Below are 20898 nucleotides of genomic sequence, written 5' to 3'. Positions count from 1 at the left end.
AACTAATTGGAAAGATAGCAAATGTCAGGGTAAGATGCAAATTGTAGGGTGTTAATTGCTGAACAGGTGCTGGAATAGAATTAAATGAGCATCTTGATTAGGAGAGTGGAAAAAACAAATGTGGACCCCGAAATCAAGTTGGCCACGTGAATTATTTAGCAGCCTCCTCGTACCAGCAAAAGGTCGTGTTGATGTGACCTCTGCTTTGTGACAGGGGGGCTGACAAAACAATAGTGAACTCCAGGAGAAAACAGGGCTTAGGAGAGAGGAGACTCCACAACATAGGGGATTTTCTATGGGATAGGGGAGGAGCTTTTTTATTGCTGGGCTTCTGGGTGGATGATGTAGGGGAGAGTTTTCCATACAGATCCCTGCAGTGATGCAGAGGCACCAGCCCCAAAACCAAGGGGGTCCCTGACTGCAGGGGACGGTGCAGCTAACGCCACCCACTCCTTTTCAGACCTTGCAAACAAGGTTACTGCCACCTACAGCGAATATTTTGGGATATCAATGTTGGTCCAAACAAAAATGGACTAAAAGAGAGGGTTTGTATTTGCACAGAACTTAACAGGATCTTCATCCACAGCCAGAAGTTCTTCAGTGACACTGCTATGGCAACACTTTATTTTCAAGACAGGCCCTCAGAAAGCCGTATCGTGTTTCAGTTGCCACTGAATGACCAGCAAACAGATTGGATCAAACAACATCAATTAGAACCAGCCCTCTAGACATAAGAGACCCTATCATTAGCAGTTATTATTTTGGGGGCATACAAGTAGAATAATCTTCGTGAAGGATTTAATCTCTAATTTCCAATCCAAGACTATTTTTTCTTGGTGAAAAAAAAAAATCAAAAACAGAGTTTTGCAAGAGCATGCTGAGTATAGAACAAGGTTTCATAAAGAAAACATTTCATTTTTAAAGATGGTTTCAACAAGCAACAGAACCTACTGAAGTGTTTTGCCAATTGGAAGAAAAGTTATGAAGAATTCTGGAAACCAATTTCTAAAAAGACTACTGGAAAAACGTAAATGGTTATTCAGTCAGTGCTGTGAATTACTTCACAATATATCACAGTGGTTCAAACAACTGTGGTGTGGGGAGAAAGGAGACCTTTTCCACTGAGTTCACTTAATGAACAAAGCCATCTCGATGGATGGAGCAATCACTATTAGGCTGAAATAATTGCATTATTTTAGAAGCAGCAAGAGACTCAGACTAAAGCAGGACTCCAGGCCATGAGCACTGCACAAACCCCTGCATTGCAGAGCTTCCAATCCAAACAGAAAGGATAGACAAGGAATGAGGGAAACACAAGGAAACAGGCCAGTTGTCCCAGACAGGCTTAAAATATCAGGAGCCTCAAAGAGATCTTAAAATTAATACAAGCAAGAGCCCAATTTAGGGCTTTTCATGCTGCCAATGAAGTGCAGAGGACTCACAGCATAAGAGCTTGATCTTAATTTTTTACCACACACTAACAAACTATGCTCTCTCTTTTTAAGTATCGCATTCCTAAATGTTCATGCAACACAGTGCCCTGCAGTTGTCTCTAGACTAATTCTCAATTAAATAAATTTCTCTATGGCTTTTTGCAGAAGACAGAGCTAAGCACAGAGACAGAGACATGCAGACAATAAGATGCTGTTTTCAGTATTATTCTGGCACCAGAATGGGTGGTGTTACGGTACCAGTGGCAATGTGTCCACCTCTGCTTTTGACAGCTCCTCAGGAGGAAAAATAACTTGCACAAGATGACAGTGACAAACAGAGACACCGAGCATGAGAGAGCCAGCTCCCTTTTCCTCACCCAAACACTAGAAAATTCAATAAAGATATCTGCAGCAGCGCCAAGTCAGACGAAAGGCATGTTTCTGCTCTAAGAAATGAAAGGAAGGGACAACGCTTGCAGCGTGCGCTCTGAGGTGGGTCTGCACTCAGCTAAAGGATGCGCTGCTGACACACCGCAGTCAGAAAGGAACTGGTACCCGCTCAGAGGAAGATGAAACATTTCATACAGATCTTGGTGGGCAAGGGGAGAAGCATGCTTAAGACTGAAAACTTCGATTTATGACACCAAGACCTGAAGCTCCTTTTGTATCCAGGGGATGTGATACAGCATGGGTGACAGGAGAATAGAGTGGGTACCGCACCGCGATGCTCAGTCTCCTGGGATAAAGACACCGATTCATTATCCGCACTCCATCCTTCTCGGGGCCTCCACTGCCAGAGGAGGTGGTGCCAATCATCAGCCTTTCTGCACACTTATATTTAGTGCTTGCAGTGTGGGCTGGAAGCAGCTGCAGGGAGAAACAGACTCCGTTAATTTTTCAAGTTCAGATCTATGTTTTAGAGGGGAGAGGCTGCAACTCAAATCAAGTTGTCTCTCCAATGACTTCAGCTTTAACTTCACTCTTGAGAACCGCGACAGATATGCAGGGTGTACTTGAAATATTCTGTCTGTGGTAGGAGGAGAAGATGACAGAGAGACTCAATTTGTGTGGGGTTAAGCTGAGCAAAATATTGGTAGTCTGTTAAAATCCTGTAGGTATTGTACATGGCTGTGCTGCAGGCTATTTTATATGTACAACCAGCGTTAACAACTATCCTGTACTGCTCTTTGCCAGTGCTGACACCATCCCAAAACAGCTCATGAAAATAGAAAATAATGTACATGAAAGATACAGGGGATTTTTTATTATTATTATTTTAAACACTCATATTAAAGCTTGCGGGAAGATAAAACTTCACCCACACCCGCAGCTCGCAGTAATGCCAATGGGAAGTCTTTCACATACCAAAAATCTGAAGCACAGGAGTATTACTGAGCTCATAGAAACTCATTCAGAAGCTAAAAGATGCTAGAATTAAGATTAGAGAAGTAATTCTAATTGAAATGAGAACTCTAATTGAAATATGAGGAAAAACGTTTTTACTGTAAGGGTGACAGAGCACTGGACCAGGCTGCCCAGAGAGGTTGTGGAGTCTCCTTCTCTGGAGACATTCAAACCCCTGGCCACATTCCTGTGTGACCTGGTCTAGGTGATCCTGCTCTGGCAGGGGGTTTGGACTGGATGAGCTTTCAAGGTCCCTTCCAACTCCTCATATTCTGTGAAATCCTTTCTGACATATACAGTACAGTCCTTGATCATATGATGATATAATTCCTCCTCAATGTGTCACCCATCCCATTTTCACTTGCTCATCCCCGTCTCTTCCCCAGCCTCCAGCTGAGCCTGACCTGTCCCCAGGTCCTCACCTTCCCAGTCCAGGAGCCTCAAACCCAGTTCTCTTGATCAGAACGACCATTTCCCCTCATTGCAAGTGAGCCATCAAGAGGATGCTCCCAAACTACACACAATCTGTATCCACAGGTGGTAAAGGCAAGCATTAACCAATATAAACTCTCTTAGCTGCATGACAGCTCCCAATAGCCAAGGAATCAGAACCCATGCTGCTCCAGGATCAGCTTTGATCCATTTATACATTTTTGGCTTTTCTCTCGCTAAAGCAGTGCTCTCAAGTGGAGCAAAATAAGCATCCAGTGTACAAGTGGAGAAAAAGTCAGAACTTCACATATAACAAAGATATATTTTGCCTGTAAAAAAAAACCCAGAAGGAAATGTAGGGGAACCCAGCCACATTACCCATTGCAGAAATGGTTACGGTCACTGAAGGGCAACTGTATTTTAGGCAAGTTATCAGGCCAGGCTACTGCCCTGCTTGTGATGTTTGGCTAAACAGAAAGAAGCTGACAGCAATACTTTTTGAAGGCACCGAAGTAAAGCCAGAAAATGAGAGAACCAGATGTCCCTGAAGGAATGCTGGGAAATGCTTGAGATAAAGGGGAAGGGAAAAAAAACCCCTAACCCTTTAACCAAAACGTCCCAGAGGATGTTTTTTTGAGGTGCTGTGTCAACAAGTGACACTGACACAACACTGTATACTTTTCCTCCCCTCTTTAGCAGAGGAATTTTGACTGACCAGATATTTTGTCAACATCAAGTAGAAAGATTTTAAGGTTGAATCCACGCCAGTATAGAAGTCGACATTATTTTTCTTCAAGGTACTGAGCACCCACGTTCCTAATAAGAGTAGAGATTTGGGAAAACACCACTATTCAAGTAGTTGCTCATACTCTAAATTAGCATTATCTAGTTTGAAGACCCAGTGAAAGTTCTAATAGCTGTAAACTCAAGGATCTTATAAAGCTGTGAATGAAAACCTAATATACAGACCCATAAGATAAATGAATGTATGAAGGACGCAGACCTCTTCAGTTTTACTGATCATCCAAAACAGCACTTTTTGGTTTAGATCGACGTGAACATGAGAATCCCAAGTTCCAACTTTTAAAAAGAAAAGGAAATTTCAAGAGCTGCAAGCTCTATGGAAAGTTTGGAAACATGAAACAAACCGGAAGCCCAGATGGGAGTCTCAGCAGTTTCATTTTTCATTTAAGGACTCAGTTTGAACAAAGTATTTATGTGCATGCTTCTCGATGTCGATGCTAAATACTGTCAAGTGCCAATTGCTTGGCTGAATCAGGACCTACTTGCTGAAATAGCTTTTTATCAGTGTTACATAAGAAAACCTAAGCACACCTCTTCAAAAATAATTAAATCCAATTTAAATCCATCGACACTCTCGGCTTCCAGTCTAATTTCTTTATGCCATCAGCTAATTTCATCTGTTCGCTGTGTACTGGCTTTCGACTGCTTTAAACGCCTCTGTAATTACCCTCCCTACGCCACCTCTTTTCAAACCCTCAGTGATCTTCCTCTAAGGTTTGATGTTTTGAAAAGGAACGTGTATCTGGATATCACAAATGTACCTCACACAGCCGTGCTCTTCCAACAGAGCTCTTGGGTGCAGAGCCATAAGAGCAAGGCAATTATTTCTTTCCTTTCCGATACAAGCCTCTTGCACCGAGCTGCAGAGATCAAGACGAGGACCCAGCAGGAAAATATGGTAGTGGAAAACTTTTCCCCTGGAGCAAAGGAACGGACCTCACTAGAGCAAGCAAACACCTACAATAACCAGGGTACAAACCAGCTCGGTGATGCAGGCAGCAGCAGCAATGGAAAGCATAACAAACGTGCAGAAGTGGTGGCACATCCTGCGGAGAAAGCTGACTGCTTCTTTGAGGGAACACCGGGAATAAAGGGGAAATAGGACCAGGAGAGCAACTTCCTATCAGGCCACAGAGCTTAAATCCTGCAAGGATTTGTGGTAAGTGACAATAGCATTTTACTTTGCTTGGCATTCACATTTCCAATGAGCATAGTTACTCTGCTCTTCTTTAAAGGGAAGAATAATCCATGGGGCAGAATTTTCTGCCTTCATGGCAAAACTGAGCAGAAGGAAAAGGGCTCCACGTTCCAGAAGCTGCAAAGCTGGAGTCACTTTGCTCATCGATCGCCCCAGGCCATGTGTGTATGGAGTTATGATGCCTTCAGCTGCAAACTTCTATAACCCAGACTCTTCCAGCTCAAATCACTGGGCTACTTTTTCGAAAACAAATTAATTGGTACTCAACTGTGCGTATGAAACTGCCATCACGGTGTCTAAACATTGAGCAGGGATGTTCTTTCCAGAAAGACGTCAGCCTGTGTGGACTTACTCTGCTGCTCCTCAACTGGCTGTCAGCACACCCAAAACATCTGCTGTTGACAGACACCACCGATGTCATTTAAGGTGCCAGCACGGTGGGTACCACAGAATCACCTATTGCTCCTCGCCAAGATGAAACTCTCCTCCTGCCTTATCTCATCTTGCCAAACATGCCCCATATCAAAGGTCTTGCACTTTAATGGGGCACATCAAGGAAGAGGTGATTTGTGATTTGTCCAGTTCATCAGAGGGGCAAGTGATTAAAAGCCACTGTAAGGCAACCAGTTGCCACTTTGTTTTATTTACTTTGCTTGAAATAGCCTTTGTAGGAAAGATACAAACCCACATAGCAAAGAGCAACAACTCTTTTTGCCTAATGGGTTCACAGTCACCAAGACTCAAATAAGCTGACTGCTTAAAAACAACTCGGGAGCCACAGTAAAAGATAGAAAATTATTGCTTCCTGTCATGACCAAATATTAAACACAGCACACACCTAATGGCTCTATCACTCCCCAGGGAAGAAGCTTTATGAACAATAAAATCCCAGCAGACTCGCACTGTTTGGACTTGGAAGCCTCATTATAGGCTCACTGATCCAATACAATTTACAAGCTCAATGGACTCAACTTGAAGGAAAAACCACCAAACATGGAGTTATAAAAGGAACGCCCATGGAGAAATAAGCATTTATTTGTGAAGCAAATTAGCAGAGAAGAGGAGCTGGAGAGGAAAGGGGAAAAAAAAAAAGAAAAAGAAGAAAAAAAATAACAAAGCAAGCTGGGTTGGATGACAGGACTTGGAAGCCTCATTATAGGCTCACTGATCCAATACAATTTACAAGCTCAATGGACTCAACTTGAAGGAAAAACCACCAAACATGGAGTTATAAAAGGAACGCCCATGGAGAAATAAGCATTTATTTGTGAAGCAAATTAGCAGAGAAGAGGAGCTGGAGAGGAAAGGGGAAAAAAAAGGAAGAACAAGAAAAAAATAACAAAGCAAGCTGGGCTGGATGACAGCAGCACATTAGAGATCCAAACTGGAGAGAAAGATGGGAACATGAATTGCACTTGCAGAGAGGAAATGCTGTGCCAGGACATGCTGATGTGATCCAGCCTGGACACACGAGACAGATCCACCCCTCACAGCTCTCCCGTGTGATCCTGGGCAAGTCATGGACACTCTTAGTATCTTCAAAATGATGAGCCCATCTCCAGCTGACTTCAGATACACATTGCATACTTTTGATCTCAACCTCATCCTCATTCTACGAGGATTTGCGGTGATGTTCTGAGCAGAACAGAAATTATTTCATACTCTATCTGAAAGCAGAAAACACTGCACATTAATTGGGAAGCCTTCTTCAGATGTGAAGGACTCGCTTCAGAGAAGCTGAAATCCTGAGATGTTTACAGGGTAGAAAATATATGAGATCCCACCAGAAACAGATGGTGAAAGAAACACACGAGGAATGGGTGGACAGAAACAAAAGGTTCAAAAGGAAAGCAAGAGGCAGTAACAGAAAGGTTAGAGCAGATGAAGTGACAAGTCCATAAAACCAGGTCTAGACAGGCCGAAAGGAGGGCAAGAGTGATAAGGAAGAGTATTTTAGGTCATAAATACATGGAGGATGCTTTCATGAGGGTGTAAACACTCTGAAATATTGGCATTTTCAATGATGAGTGCGGATGGATCCAGACAAATGCAGACCCATTTTCCAGAAGTCGGGTTGCAGAGATCCCATGTCACAAACCACTGCTCTACGTGCCTAGAATTTCTCTCGTGCTGTTTGCACAGTGCGTTTATCCTCAGCTTCTATTCCCAGAGGTGCTTTAGTTCATGGGAAACTTGCTCCGTTCCCCTCTCCACTACGCCCAAACTCATTGATTCCAATGGCTCCTTACGCTGCTATCTCAGCCGTTCATCCTTCCAAGACCCCTCATGATCAGCCAGCGGTGCAGCCATGCAACCTCCTGGCTCGCTGTTTATGAGAACACAACACAAACTGCATCCAATTCTCCATATTGCAGGGACAAAGCTTCAATTTAAAAGGATTTTTTCCATGCTTTGTTTTGATCTTTGCTCAAAACTTCACGTTGCTCAGTCACGATTCAGGCAGCACCATCGATGGTTTTTATCTCAGCTAAGTTACAACTAACCTAACAAGACTGGAATTCATCCACGCTTGCCGTCCAAACTGCACGAAAGCATCGTGGAAGCTTATCTGATTTATGCAGAATTGCTAAAATCCTTTGGGTCTTGTCTTCATTGGACTTACTTTCTTAAGCTTTCCAGGCAGTAGTAGCAATAGTCAGATTTTATTTCTTTAAATTATATGATGTGTCCTTGCTCAAACTTAACCACGCTCACCCTCGCAGTTCTGAAACCAGAACATGTGCTAACTATTCCAGTTATGGGCTTAGAGGAACTCAAGCAATCAATACTCATTAACACTCCACCCATTACTCGTTTCCCCTCTAACATACCCGAAAAGGCAAGCGCTCCATTCGGGGGGCTCAGGATTGATCCTGATGGCCGCACAATGACAGCACATGGCCAGTACACGTGTACAAAAAGCCACCGGTTCCAGGTCTGTTAGCTCCCTAATAAATCTGTGCTTGAAATCAGCAGTGATTTAAACTCATTTATTTTTGGCTGAGTTTCAGAAGCAGTAACACCTTCAGCTCAGGCAGCAGCAGCTAAGAGTCAGAGGGGAGAATAACTTTATAAATGACTCCAAAACAATATCCACCTGAATGGCAACAGTTTTCCACATCAATTTTCGGCATGTGTATCTGTGTTATCAATGAAAGCCAGAGAAGCACACACTTCTCCTTGGTTTACTGTTGAACAGACTATGTGAGTGGCTAAAATAATACAGGGAGTCTGCAATGGAGAGAAAGGAGCAGAAACCCAGGACTTGCACAGCTCAAACTGCTCCTTAACCATGAGCCCATTCTTCATTTTTCTAGCACGCTCAAAGAGATCTTTATGCTTCTTTTGACTCCCTGGCTTGCTGGAAAATCTGCTGTCTGTCGACATTAAAAAAAAAAAAGTTAAGCGACACAAGCTAGTCTGCAGTTTACTCCATTTACAAGCTTTAAGTGATTGCACACAGCAAAGATTTCAAGATGCTCTGGACAGCAAAACGAGTAAGGAAATCTTCATTTGGTCTAAAAGAAAGGGGGGAAAAAAAAGGAGAAACAAACAAATTATGCACTAAGAGAACCACTTGTCAAATGGCTAGGATAGTGCACTTTAAGTTACTGACTCCCCACAAACATCCAGTCTACTAAAAAATTCATAAAGAGACAGATGGCACAACAGCAGCTCTTTGCAGGAGAGCAGGGTTTAGCAGTGAACAAAGGACTTGGACTCCCTGGGACAAGAGGGGGGATCATTGTGGGGTGTGGGGGCTTGGAAGGGAGGACGGGAGCATGCGGGGAGCTGAGGAGGCTGCGTCTATCACCCCGCAGCAGCACCAGGTTTGAGACGTTGATTCTGCCTTGGCAGGCTTACAGGGGGCATGGAGAACAGAGCAGAGCAAGAACAATCCCACTCTGCCATGTAGATGAAATCCTTGTTGCGGTAGAAACATGAAAAATACAAACAAGAACTCCATTTCCCACAGTTAGGCAACTCTAACACTTGGTATTAAGGGGGAAACTGAGGCACGGAGTTATGTGACTTGTTTAAAAGTGATGAGGCAACTCAGTATCAGTGGGAATTTGATCCAGGCCTCTCCATTCATGCTATCCTGCCTCTAAATATTAGGAAATATCCTTGTATTACCCAATGGGTTTTGGGATCAGCCTGAAAGGGAGATGGGAGGGATAAAGTCATTTTTAGATGGCCAAGATTAAGAGAAAAAAGAAAAACACAAACCACAACACAGGATGGCCACAAGTCTGCATTTATTTCAAGACAGATCGCTCAAAATGAAAGCTAATCTATATGCCCTTTTGACTTTTTTAGGGAGAGGGAAGAACACAAGAAGACATAAAGCCCAGCCCTATTACTGTGGACATCTCACACAGAGCACTTCAGCACACAGCATGGATGCTATAGGGACACAGAATGTTTCAGCCTGGCAACAGCTGTCTTTGCTGAAGTGAGTTTAGTGCTTGTGAGAGGTGCCAGCCAGCCCAGAGAGCCCTGTCCTGTGTTTATCCATGGTGCAGGTAGGGCACGAGGAGCAGCAGGGAAGAAAACCTCTATCCGTGCTGCCCCGTTTCTGCACTGAAGGGCTGGAGCCCCACGGCACACGAATGTAATCCAGAATCTTCTGCTTCCTTAGAGAGATGCTAACAAGCGTGCCAGCTGCGTTCCTGCTTTGTGGGGTTTTAATAATAGTAATAATAATAATAATAATAATAATAATAATAATAATAATAGTAGCCTAAATGTTTACAGCATGTGTCAGCTGACCAATAGTGCAGTTCAGCATCCACCAAACCCCTGTGCCAAGTCACTGCAGCACCACTGGCCCCATGCCTACACCCACCCGTTACTGCACGTCTCGACCCAGGGTGATGCTCCACACAGCCCAGCTCTTCACCCAAATCCCCTTCACCACCACTGCCCCACTAACAGCTGCAATAAACACAGAAATAAGTGTGGTAGCAAGACACATCAGATTCTTTACAGGACAAATTAGGAAGAGCTTAGGTTAACAGCGGGAGGAATTGAACCCAGGATCTCCAATCTTTAATGCATCTGAGCTCAATGACCTCAACTCCATCAGCTCAGAGACAGCAGAGGACTCATGAGCCTCCACACAGTAAAACCATCAAGACAGCAGCTACACACAGCACAGGGCTTATGCTCACATTTTGCAGCGGTTTTCCAAGCAATTTCCCCTGTATTAACAAAAAAGTCAAGTCTGTACCATCCCAGTTACATTGCATTGATTAATTGAGATGTTTTGTACCAATTAATTAGAAATTTCTTTTGACTATTTATCTCTTCTTAGAAGAATAAAATAATAAACAAATAAACTGTTCAACCAAAAGAGTCACTCGGTTCTCCTCAGTACCCTCAAGGCTTCGAGTAAATCACAGCTTCAGTAAACCAGGTAAAGCACTAAGAGTAACGAGAGCACAACACAACCTGCTCTAAAGTGCATCATCTTCAAGAAACACGAAATAATTGAGAACACCACAAAACATTACCACTTGATGAATGGGAATTTATATCTAAAACTATACAACTCGCCTAAAATGAGAGAGAAAACCTGCAGTAAAACGATGAATTCATTTGCAGTACCCACAACCTCTTCAAAGTAAGACCAAGTTTCTTTTTATTTGCATTAACTGGGGTGCAAAAGGTAGCAAACTAAGTAACTATAATATCAGTGTGACAAAATACAGTTTTCATTTGGGAAGTATCGTCTCCAAAAGAGCAAACTTCTACCCTGCTATCTGAAAGCCGCCCTGACCCGTCCACTTCATATCCCTGTCTGCCATTTCAACACAGAAGGAAGCGTTAGGACGCAAAGTTCACGCTAATTTTGAGGGACTACAGGGAACGTTGAGAACCACCACTGCAGCCAGGAGGAAAAGAAACAAAACCGTTCACATTTCTAAAGACTCATAAACCTACCAATCCCACAGGTACTACTTCAAAAACTACACAGGAGGACAGGATAAACAGGACTTCAGACCACTGGGAATGCACCACAGGAACACACCGGTTTAGCTCTGATGAATTCTGATCTTGTATGCAAGGTTAAAGCATGCTCTAACGTTGTGAGAAGTGGCTCGTGCTGTCTAAAGGACTTGGAGTGCGTATTTTGCAAATGCTCCTGGACTAACCATCTACCACGCAGTCTCAAGCACACGTTCAGATGGTCCTTTCAGCCCTGTGCTCCATGGAGTTGTGCCCGTTTCTGCTTTTTGAGGCCTGCAATAGCAGCGTTGCAGGATTCGAGCTGTATCACCAGTGTTCAAACAGGGGCAGCGTTCTGCAGTCAGGCTCTGACCCAAATTACACTGGAAATTTGACTCAGAACAGGGCAGGAACCTCCATACTCTGATGTATCCCACAGAGCTGTGTCAGTGGGAGAGCACACGCAGTAAACTTCAGAGAAGCAGCTCCCTTTCGTATAGAAAAGTGCTGGTTTCCAAGAGTGAATGGAAAAATAACTACAAGGTCCTCAGGATCTAAATCCAGACCCCAGAGCAAAGGTCACAGCAGAAATGGTTTATTCAGCATCACAAGTTTTGGACTTCATTCAAGGAGCAGAAAAAACCCAACGACGACGACATGGCTGACATTTTTATCCTCTAGACCTGGAACCGAGTAATATACAAAGCTACCGTTCTACATAGAATGGAACATAAAGTGACACACAATCCCCAAACCATCCGTTTTAATCCTGCCTAGAACGTTGCAATTCTGCCTTTACCCCTTCCATCCTCCCAACATTGCCACAAAAATACTGTCCTTTTGGTAAAGGACATTATTGAAGCTGCCAGGTTGCTCAAAGCTTTGTCTGTCTCAGTAATCCCTGGTGAACAGAAAGTATTCCAGATACATCCATGGACTATTTGGTCACAATGAAAATGATACAGAGAATTTAATTTAAACCATAAACATCCACAATTTTGTCAAGGAAAGCCCAAATGGACTAAAGTTACCCAACTCTTAGGCTGGCATTCCTCTACAGAACCACAAAGCTCAGACAGCTCTGGATGGCAGACACTGACAACCATCAAGAAAGACCCTTGGCTGCCTCAAAGCAAACAAATCTGGGGTTGCTTTAGTGGAAGAATGTGGATTCATGTCCTACCTGTCGATGATCACGGGGTCAGACGGAGTCTCATTTCTGTTGCCGCAGCTTTTCTTCTCACAGCACCGACTAGAGGGAGAGAGAAAACCAAAATTAAAGAGTTACTGGAACAGTTGCTAGCAAAGCAATCAGCTAAAGCCTTGTCAGCAAACCTTCAGGACTCAACATATGCCCAGAAGACCAACTGCAAAAATTCTGGCTGGGCTTTCCAGAAGGGAAAGGAACCGAGGAGGGGCCTGGGTGCCCCAAACCCGGAGGATTCCTTGCTGGAGGTTGGCACTTGGCTCCCCATGGCCTTTTTTAGGAATTCCGAGCCAAAAATGAACAGCAATATGGTCACACTTTAGACTGAGGCGCTATTTATAAAGGCTTAATAAATGATTAACAGATGCCAAAATGACATTACAGGCACGAGTATCGTGTGTTACATATGGTTAAAAGTCCATCAAAAGGAGGTGTTAGAACTGACTATAAGCAAGCTACTGATTTGTTCTATTTAATAACTGATTTGTTGATTGTTAAATATCTAGTAAACCCTAAGTTTCATGCACCCACAGAAAACTTCAGCACTACAGTAACACCAACGAAAAAGCAGAAACTGAACATACTTGGATCCTACTGGAGATATTGTTTCAGGTTGGCATTTCACCTGTAAACCCCTTTGCAATTGTTTCAGTGACTATAATCCCTCAAGATTAAGCATGTATTTATACACATTTTAGACTGTGTGTTCACCAACATGATGATATAGAAATAAGAACTCCCTAATGAGCTCATAACGTAAAATAAATATATTTATCTGACTCAGTAAGGCTGTTGCCCTCAAGAGCTTGCAGTAAGGTTTGTATTGCAGCATGTCCACATCAATGTGTGTGTGCATATATATATATATACACCAAAACAACTGTGTATGTATCTGTGTGCACATATATAGATAGATACAGGAGATGGTAGAGGAGAATACAACCTACACTCAGGAACTATTTGATGGCCTTCACTCCCAGCAAATTAAACTTTCTTCAGGAAAAGGGTACAGAACCACATTTCCTTTTCCCATTTTCAATAATAAATTATAAAAGGAGAACAAAATCAGACAGGTTGTTATTTGGTTTCCACCAATATATTCATTGACGTGAGTGATGCTCCTTGCATACACACCAGCTGAGTACCAAAATGTAATAGACTTTAAAAACAGCCTTTACTCTGAAATCTGTAGCAACACAGAAGGCTGTCAGCAGATTTAAGCTGTCTTGATGCTCAGATTGATCTTTCCAACCTAACACGACACGGGAGGGAGAGGATGAAGGCATCCAAAACTTTACCTAGGCTGTATCAGCAGTCCCATATCCCTCAGAAGTCACCAGAGCAGCTTCTGCCCTAAGTCACACAAAAACCTTTCCAAATGCTGTTTTTCCCATTCTCCCGAGATTGCTCAAAGGTACAAATACAAAATCAAACACTGTTTTGGTTTTTTGTGCACTGGTATAATAGGACCTGAATACATCTGCAAAATTCTCAAGTCAGTCTGAATTGCCCAGTTTTCCAACTGGGAAGCAATTCCAAACAGAGGAATTAAAAATTTATATAGAAATTAAATTAAATGCTTGAATTCACCAAAGGCAGTACAAAATACGAAATAGTAACTTTTTCTTGAAATGCTTAATATTCAATCATAAATACTTAAAATAAGCGTTTAGACCATAAAAAAACCTCTTTCAGAGATGAAAAATTCCAAATGAGTGCATTTCCTCCTTAAGTTACAGCGTGCGCCAGGACCTTCCCATAGACAAACTGGAACTGCCCAGCACGATGAGCTACGGCCACCAGATTGAATTGCTATTTGAATAGCAGCTCTAACTGTTCCAACGTCTCTACGCTCCCTTTGCCTCAAACCTGCACTTATTCGTCGATGCTACTCCTTTTAAAATAAAAGGAGACACTAAATATTTAAAAATCCCTGGGGCAGACCCTCTAGCTGCTGTAAATTGTCATAGCTCCATCGACTTCACTGAAGCTATGGTAATTCACACGAGCTACCAATATCCCCACTCCCAACTTTAAGTCGATCTTCTCTGCATTTCACTGCCCAATGATTGTTTATAAAGAATCACGTATTTTTGTACTGAAAGCCAATATGTGAGATATTTTCTGAAGAAAAAAAATAAACCCCCAAAAGGCCGAAAACCCTCACTCTGTAGAAATTTGGCATGGATTTCTGACAAGTCCAGTGAAACAACGCATTGGAAATAACACTGGGAATAAATGCATTGCTATAATAAAACAACAAAAGAAGTTTGATTTTAGAAGTATTTTTGTAGTGCTTTATTGTTGTTTTTCTTATTTACAGCCAGCTGAAGCAGTGGTCATTTCTTCTCTTTGCAATAATACTAAATAAGGTATCCTTAAGTTGTGTAACTTCTGCACATGGTCATTAAAAAGATTTCTGATCGCACTAACCCATAGTAACGTTCAAGCAGAATGTACAGCAGTGCCTCCACCACACCCCAGCAGCTCACAGGCTCTTCCCAGAGAGATGGCCATATTTTGGCATAGTGTTTTAGGATGAATTATTGGAGATTGGAGTACAACGTGGCTGGGGTCTGAAATAAGCACATCTTGGTTTGGTTTTGTTTGCATAATTAGGAACTTTACACTTGTAATACTTAAAAAAATCTTCCTTCCCAAACTGCAGCTCACAGGTAAGTTCTCCAAATATCTCCCAAATATCGACATCCTTATCACACTTGGGTAACAGATTTGTTGGAGCGCTAGATTTTTTCCCTTTTGACCATAATACCTTTTGAGCACAAACATATATGAAAAAGTGTCTTGATTAGGGAAAATCACTCACTCCAGTGAATGAGGAGGTCACACGCAGATCAGAGCACTTTAAAGACTGAGGATGTTTCAGCCCAGCATTTGAGCAAAAGAACCTCTCACATCTTTAAATCCCCGTTTCCAAGTATTTCATCGCAGTATCCAAGCACCAACATTTCCACTGGGTTTGTTTTACAAGTGCTGTCTGTAACAGACTTTCAGTCCATTCTATTTTAAATGAACGGCAAAAATCCCAACCTGTGGTGGTCCAGGACCAAGCCCACCATACTCTCATTAAAGCAGCTCATTGGCACGACTTCACCAGTATTTGCACTGCTGCTACAATGCTGTGCTAGGACCATACCTTTAGGGATCCTCATTTGCTTCAAACAAGAATATCAAGGCCTAAGATTTCTATCTTCTACATCTTTTCTTATTATACTTTCCCCTGTAACTGGATCTACGTGGGAAAAATAATGGTTTATACTATGAACAGTTCTGAAAAAAATATAAAAAATAGAAATAAACCCAGAAACCCCAAAGCTACCCCAGACAACGCCAGATCTACAGACTGAATACTCCAGAAGGCTCCCATCAAAGGCAAACTTGCCTCCTTTCCCTCCTCACACTTGCCTAAAATGGTTTTAAAATTCTGCTCTCAACTTCCCTCCCCCTCCAAAATAAAAAAAAAAAAAAATCTGTCTCTAATTTCAAACTCAAATAAGCTCACAGCATGGTGGCCTTTGTTTTGTTTTCTTCTCCCCAACTCCTCCCTGCAATTGCATAACAAAAGTGTCTAAATTCACACCATCTGGCCGATAAAGACACAGGCCCCAGTGGCCGCCTGGCCCAGCTGATTACAGCTCCTGTCTAGTCTGAGCCTTGTGGCGAAAGTCACAGCTGTGGGGCTCGCTTGCACTCAATACAACTCTGTTATTAGCCAGCTGTAGGCCCTGAGACTACTTCTGTTCAAATTATAATACCTTTTAACCCTCTGAGCATTGAGGGCATAGGGGGGTGCTGGCAGCAGCATAACAACTACTTTCCTCTTGGTCGATAATTGGAAGAAAAAGAAGAGGAGGAAAAAAGTTATTCCAGAAGAGGAGACTGTTTACCTTCATTTCCTACCGTTGGGGGGAAAGGCTGTGTGTTTAAGATAGAGCCACCTAAGAGGAACAGTTCCCATTAGGCCGTGATAACCCAAATGAAAAGATTCAGATCGGCAAATAGATAAATAGAGCCTCTCACTGCAAGCACTAATTATTGAGAGTTGAGAGTTTAACTTTCAATTGGGATGACAGATTGTTGTAGCCGTATCAATATTTAGACAACTTTCCTGCTAAGCATGCATCTGTCACTGTCTGAGCGGAGGATGCGGAGTTTCAGATGCACTTGGCTCTATACGGCAGGAATATCTCCGTGTGCAATTACATACAAAAAAATACCCCAAAAAAGCCTACCTTCAGCTAGGGAGGGTTGAAATAAGAGCAGAAAGACAGGCAGACCCTTCTTTTTAAAAACAGTAGGCATCAATTTGGACAGCAGAGTGGGTACAGTGCATTAAATTTTTATATACTGTTACTAATGCAAACTAAACTAGGGGCTTTAAAAATTGATGCTGCCACTTAAGCAGCACACAATGAGGAAGATTTGATTATTGTAGTTAAAAGAAATAAAATCAAATGTCAAGTTTAACTAGAGTTGGATCCGTTCCCTTGGCATTATTCAAAGTGATATGCGTAATGCCTCTTCAGAGCACGCAGCCTCCTGTTCAGAGATACTTTAGGAAAACACGACATTTAAAATCAAATGTCTTGATTAGGTTACAGAGTGCTTTTGATTTCGTTCACTAAGCTGTGTTCTACATGGAAAGGACGTCCCCGAGTTGTAATTCTTCCTTGGCTAATCTATCAAGCAGGAGAGTTCAGTATAATCGGAATCGTGGTTTACATTTGTAGAACACCCCCTTAAATCAAGCACGGAATATGTTTATAGGCATCAGTGGAGGCCGGGTGTGTAAAACCTGAACAGAGCATTTGATACTCAAAAGGCATGGAGAGGAAGCAGGGAGAAAGCCACATTAATTTTGTTTTCAATATTAACATTTGGATGGGGAGGTGCTGGTGTTCTCTGAAATATTTTAACTTCTAAACCAGAACTGCGCCCTATCGGGAAGAGTGGAGAACGATGAAGTATGCAAACTGCTATTTTGTTATCACAGACGAGGAGCCCACTGCACAGCAATACAAAGATTTTACTTCTCTAATGTTCACCTGGTTATAGCGAGGACTTCCAGCCATACAGATGGTGCGTGTATTTAAATGCGTAGGCAAGTCCTAGGTGTGCCAGAAAGTAACGTATGCATCTTTGATCTTTGCTACCACGTCCTACATCTACAGGTCCCTGTAAAGCGCACCGCGTGCATCTCCCATACAGGTACACGCTGTGTTAGGGATACATGGGGGAGTGTTGGTCACAAGTAACAATGCTCATTTTCCTAATTAATGAGAGCAAAGCACAACAGGAAAACGCTATCCATTTCCTTGATTCTTGTTATAAAGTAATGGAACAGTCGACATAATTGCTAAGCACTGAAACTACATCTTTCCCTTTACAAGAAGTCTGTCCAGACAATCTGCTCTTACCACTGTGTTAGCCTAAAAAGCTACTTAAAAAAAAATTCAAGTGGCAAAGTGCAACATTAAAAGCAGCAACGTTCAGTCCAACAGCTTAACCCACTCCCACTGATAAAATAAATCACAAACTATGTTTAATAAGGGTCAAGATTGGTTTTGCCTTTCGTTTTATGAAAGAACATTCTACGCACAATTTAACACATTTTAATATAACAACATTGACTGTTTGCATTGTTAGATGTATTGAAAATAATTTAATTACACGAGAACAGAGAAAGTAATAAGTTACCATGGAAGCACGATGTACACACATAAGGTACACGTAACTTCAGACTTACACAACTGTTATTAACAACGTCCTCAACTCCTTTTACCCTCCAATTTAAAAGTTTACATGCTAAAAGTGTGCCTTTTTTAAATTAAAAGGTGGAAGTCTCCTAACTATTACTTATGCAGTATAGAAAAGAAGGATTTGTGTTTTGGCTCGAGGGGTTTCTTTTTTGGTTGAGGTACAACTACGCAAAATTAAAGAACATTAATGATGATAATTTAATTAAGAAAATGCAAATATTTCAGCAGAAAAAAATTACAGGAAGAGAGCATTTTAGTTTCCAGGTAAAAATCTGCAAGTTAAACTGCTCATTCTCAAAAGGTGACCAGGAATTTTGTAAGAAATAAGCACGTGAGAAGTCTCAATTTAAACAACACATCCAAAGGCCTAGTTTAACACAGATAGCGCAGCTCGGGCTGCAGACCTGGGCTTGCTAAATCTCTTGCAGTTAAAAAAAAACCCTGCAAAACCAAACACCAAACCCAAATATCTGTATTGAATCCGAATCAAGTATTATCCACACATAAAAATGAAGTCTTCCTACACAAAGAATCTCTCGGACCCAACACCAAAACAAACCAAAAATACTGAACTCTTCCTGCCTACATCTTCATCGGAAAGGCCACTCTGGCATCTATGGAAACCAGCTTAACAACTGATATGTTGTTAATAAAGTCATCTTACCTGCACATGACTTCATGGGTAAGTAAAACTCTGCACATTTCGGGATTCTTGTTCTGTCCTTCGTAAGTTATGGGCTACAAAAATTAAGAAAAGGGGTAAGCCATTAGCATCAGGGGGTTACTTATTTGTCTTAACATTAAGATCTGAGGTGAGGGCTTTTTACCATTGCTCACCATCACTTGCAAATAAATACCCTCCCTCAAAGCATTTATGAGCAGGGAAAGCAACTTTTACATAAATATTGATAATGAAAAAAAGCACGGGAGGAGGGGGGGGGGGGGGGGGGAAGAGAAGAGCATTACTTTTCAACTAGTCTCAAAAATAAGGTCTGAAGAGACGAAAATGAGCCAGAGAAGAAAAGGCATGCAGGGCAATGTTAAGAAAAAAGGAAGGATGAGGCGGGACAGGATAGCACGGCACATCTCAGCTGTGCTCACCTGCTTAGTGACCGAATCGATGAGTCTGACATACAGATCCTGTTCAGTCCTGACACCTACAGCGAGAGAGAACAGCAATAAATAGTGCTGCTACGTGCATCGTGCCCTAAACACCAGCAAAAAAACCATTTAGTTTCATTAAACATCCTCAGAAAGGATATTTACTTTTCTTTCCTCTACTGTGTCTGCCAAGCCCGTCCCTGCACCGAAGGGGAACCATGCAAGGGAGTTTCTGTGTATATTTTGGAAATCACAGTGACAGCATCTACAACCCCTTCCTCACCCTACAACCCACGGAAGGTGCCTGGGAAGGGGACTCACCGTTGCTGTAAAGGAGCTGGAGTTTGTAATGCGTGCCGTTGTTCGTCTTCTCATTGCCTTGCTCCTGAAAGAGAAGATTTTAAAAAAATAAAATAAAAAAAATATTCTTCCAGAACTTACACTTGGCACATTTAAAATGCAAAAGCTGATCATCGTGATGGAAATGACAACCAAGTTCATTAAAATTCTGAGAGGTGAATCCGCTGATTGGGATATATTAACCTTCCGAATGACCCAGGACAAACTACAAAATACTGCTGACATCTTTTCCTGCAGGAGTTCAAGAACTTCTTTTCCTCTCTTATTTGCTATTATGCTCTCAACTTTTTCAAGGCAATACACCGAGATGAATTTGTACGTTTCGAGTCAGTTAATAGACAGCAGATTGACATGGGAAAGCTCAGCAGGTTCTGTTTTTAGTGTGTTCATTACTTTGCAACAGTGTTATTTTGAGTCATCACTGATATTTATTTCCTGAAGGCTGTGTTACAGGGATGTTTCTCGCATGTTTTTTAAACTGTAATTTCCTAGAAGATTATTATTTATGAGCATCCCTTGTAATTAAAAAAACATCCTGGCCATGACTAAGAAAATAATTGTAAAAACAATGCGTGGTCAACACATTGATTTAACATGCAAAGGCAAATGCCTTTCAAGTCCTGCCATTAACTTTGCAGTCTTAAGAAATACATATAATCAAGCTCAACAGATAAATTAACATTTTAGAGGTCAGATGCCCCTTCTGTTAGGGTACTAAAAAAACTTGGCAGATCTGGTAGGTAGAAAAATGAAATAAAATAAAATAAAAAGCACATTTGTCCCCCATGATTTTTTTTTATTCTGTTTTTCGCGGGTGTCCGAAGTTCCCATTGTATTCCTGATACAGCAGAGGCTTGCAAAAGCCTTTTTAACTACAGCAGCACACAGAGGGCAACAGCTCTGCCGGAGCACCTGAACCCTTACCAAGGGCTGGTTGTATTTTGTCAGGGACAACAGGTATTAAAAGTTAGAAGCTCAACGGGGGAGAAGATCAAATTTGGAGAGGAAAAGAGGAAGAAGAAAGGTAACAAGCCTTACTTTATCATTTTCTACAAAGTCCACAAAAGCTGTCCTCTCTATTTCCACGGGCTGCCCCTGTCTGTCGTAGAGAGCCAGAACAAAGTGAAAGAAATTGGATTTCCTCAAGTTGGAGGGTGGCTGCTTTTCAAAGTGAGCTCTGGACAAAGCTACTCCGCTGTGGAGGAAACATACGGGATGGGGTGTGGG

General features: G+C 42.0%; 1 protein-coding gene across 1 annotated transcript in view; it reads right to left on the bottom strand.

The window, feature by feature from the left end:
* The window catches only part of LOC104541703 (transcription factor COE2), a gene marked incomplete at its 3' end in the record, with an annotated part of 110116 nt that extends 89251 nt beyond the window's left edge, over nt 1–20865 (bottom strand). Inside the window, exons 1-5 of the mRNA XM_010185822.1 lie at nt 20710–20865; nt 19633–19696; nt 19312–19367; nt 18875–18948; nt 12407–12475 (exon numbers count right to left, since the gene is read on the bottom strand). Coding sequence (XP_010184124.1) covers nt 12407–12475; nt 18875–18912 — 107 coding nt within the window. The remainder of the gene's footprint in view (nt 1–12406; nt 12476–18874; nt 18949–19311; nt 19368–19632; nt 19697–20709) is intronic.
* Between the last annotated feature and the right edge of the window lie 33 nt (nt 20866–20898).

Source organism: Mesitornis unicolor, unplaced genomic scaffold, assembly GCF_000695765.1.
Source record: "Mesitornis unicolor isolate BGI_N332 unplaced genomic scaffold, ASM69576v1 scaffold4406, whole genome shotgun sequence".
In the NCBI taxonomy this organism is placed as follows: Eukaryota; Metazoa; Chordata; class Aves; order Mesitornithiformes; family Mesitornithidae; genus Mesitornis; species Mesitornis unicolor.
Note: the sequence above shows the minus strand (reverse complement) of the source record. Positions and strands in the feature narration are given on the sequence as shown.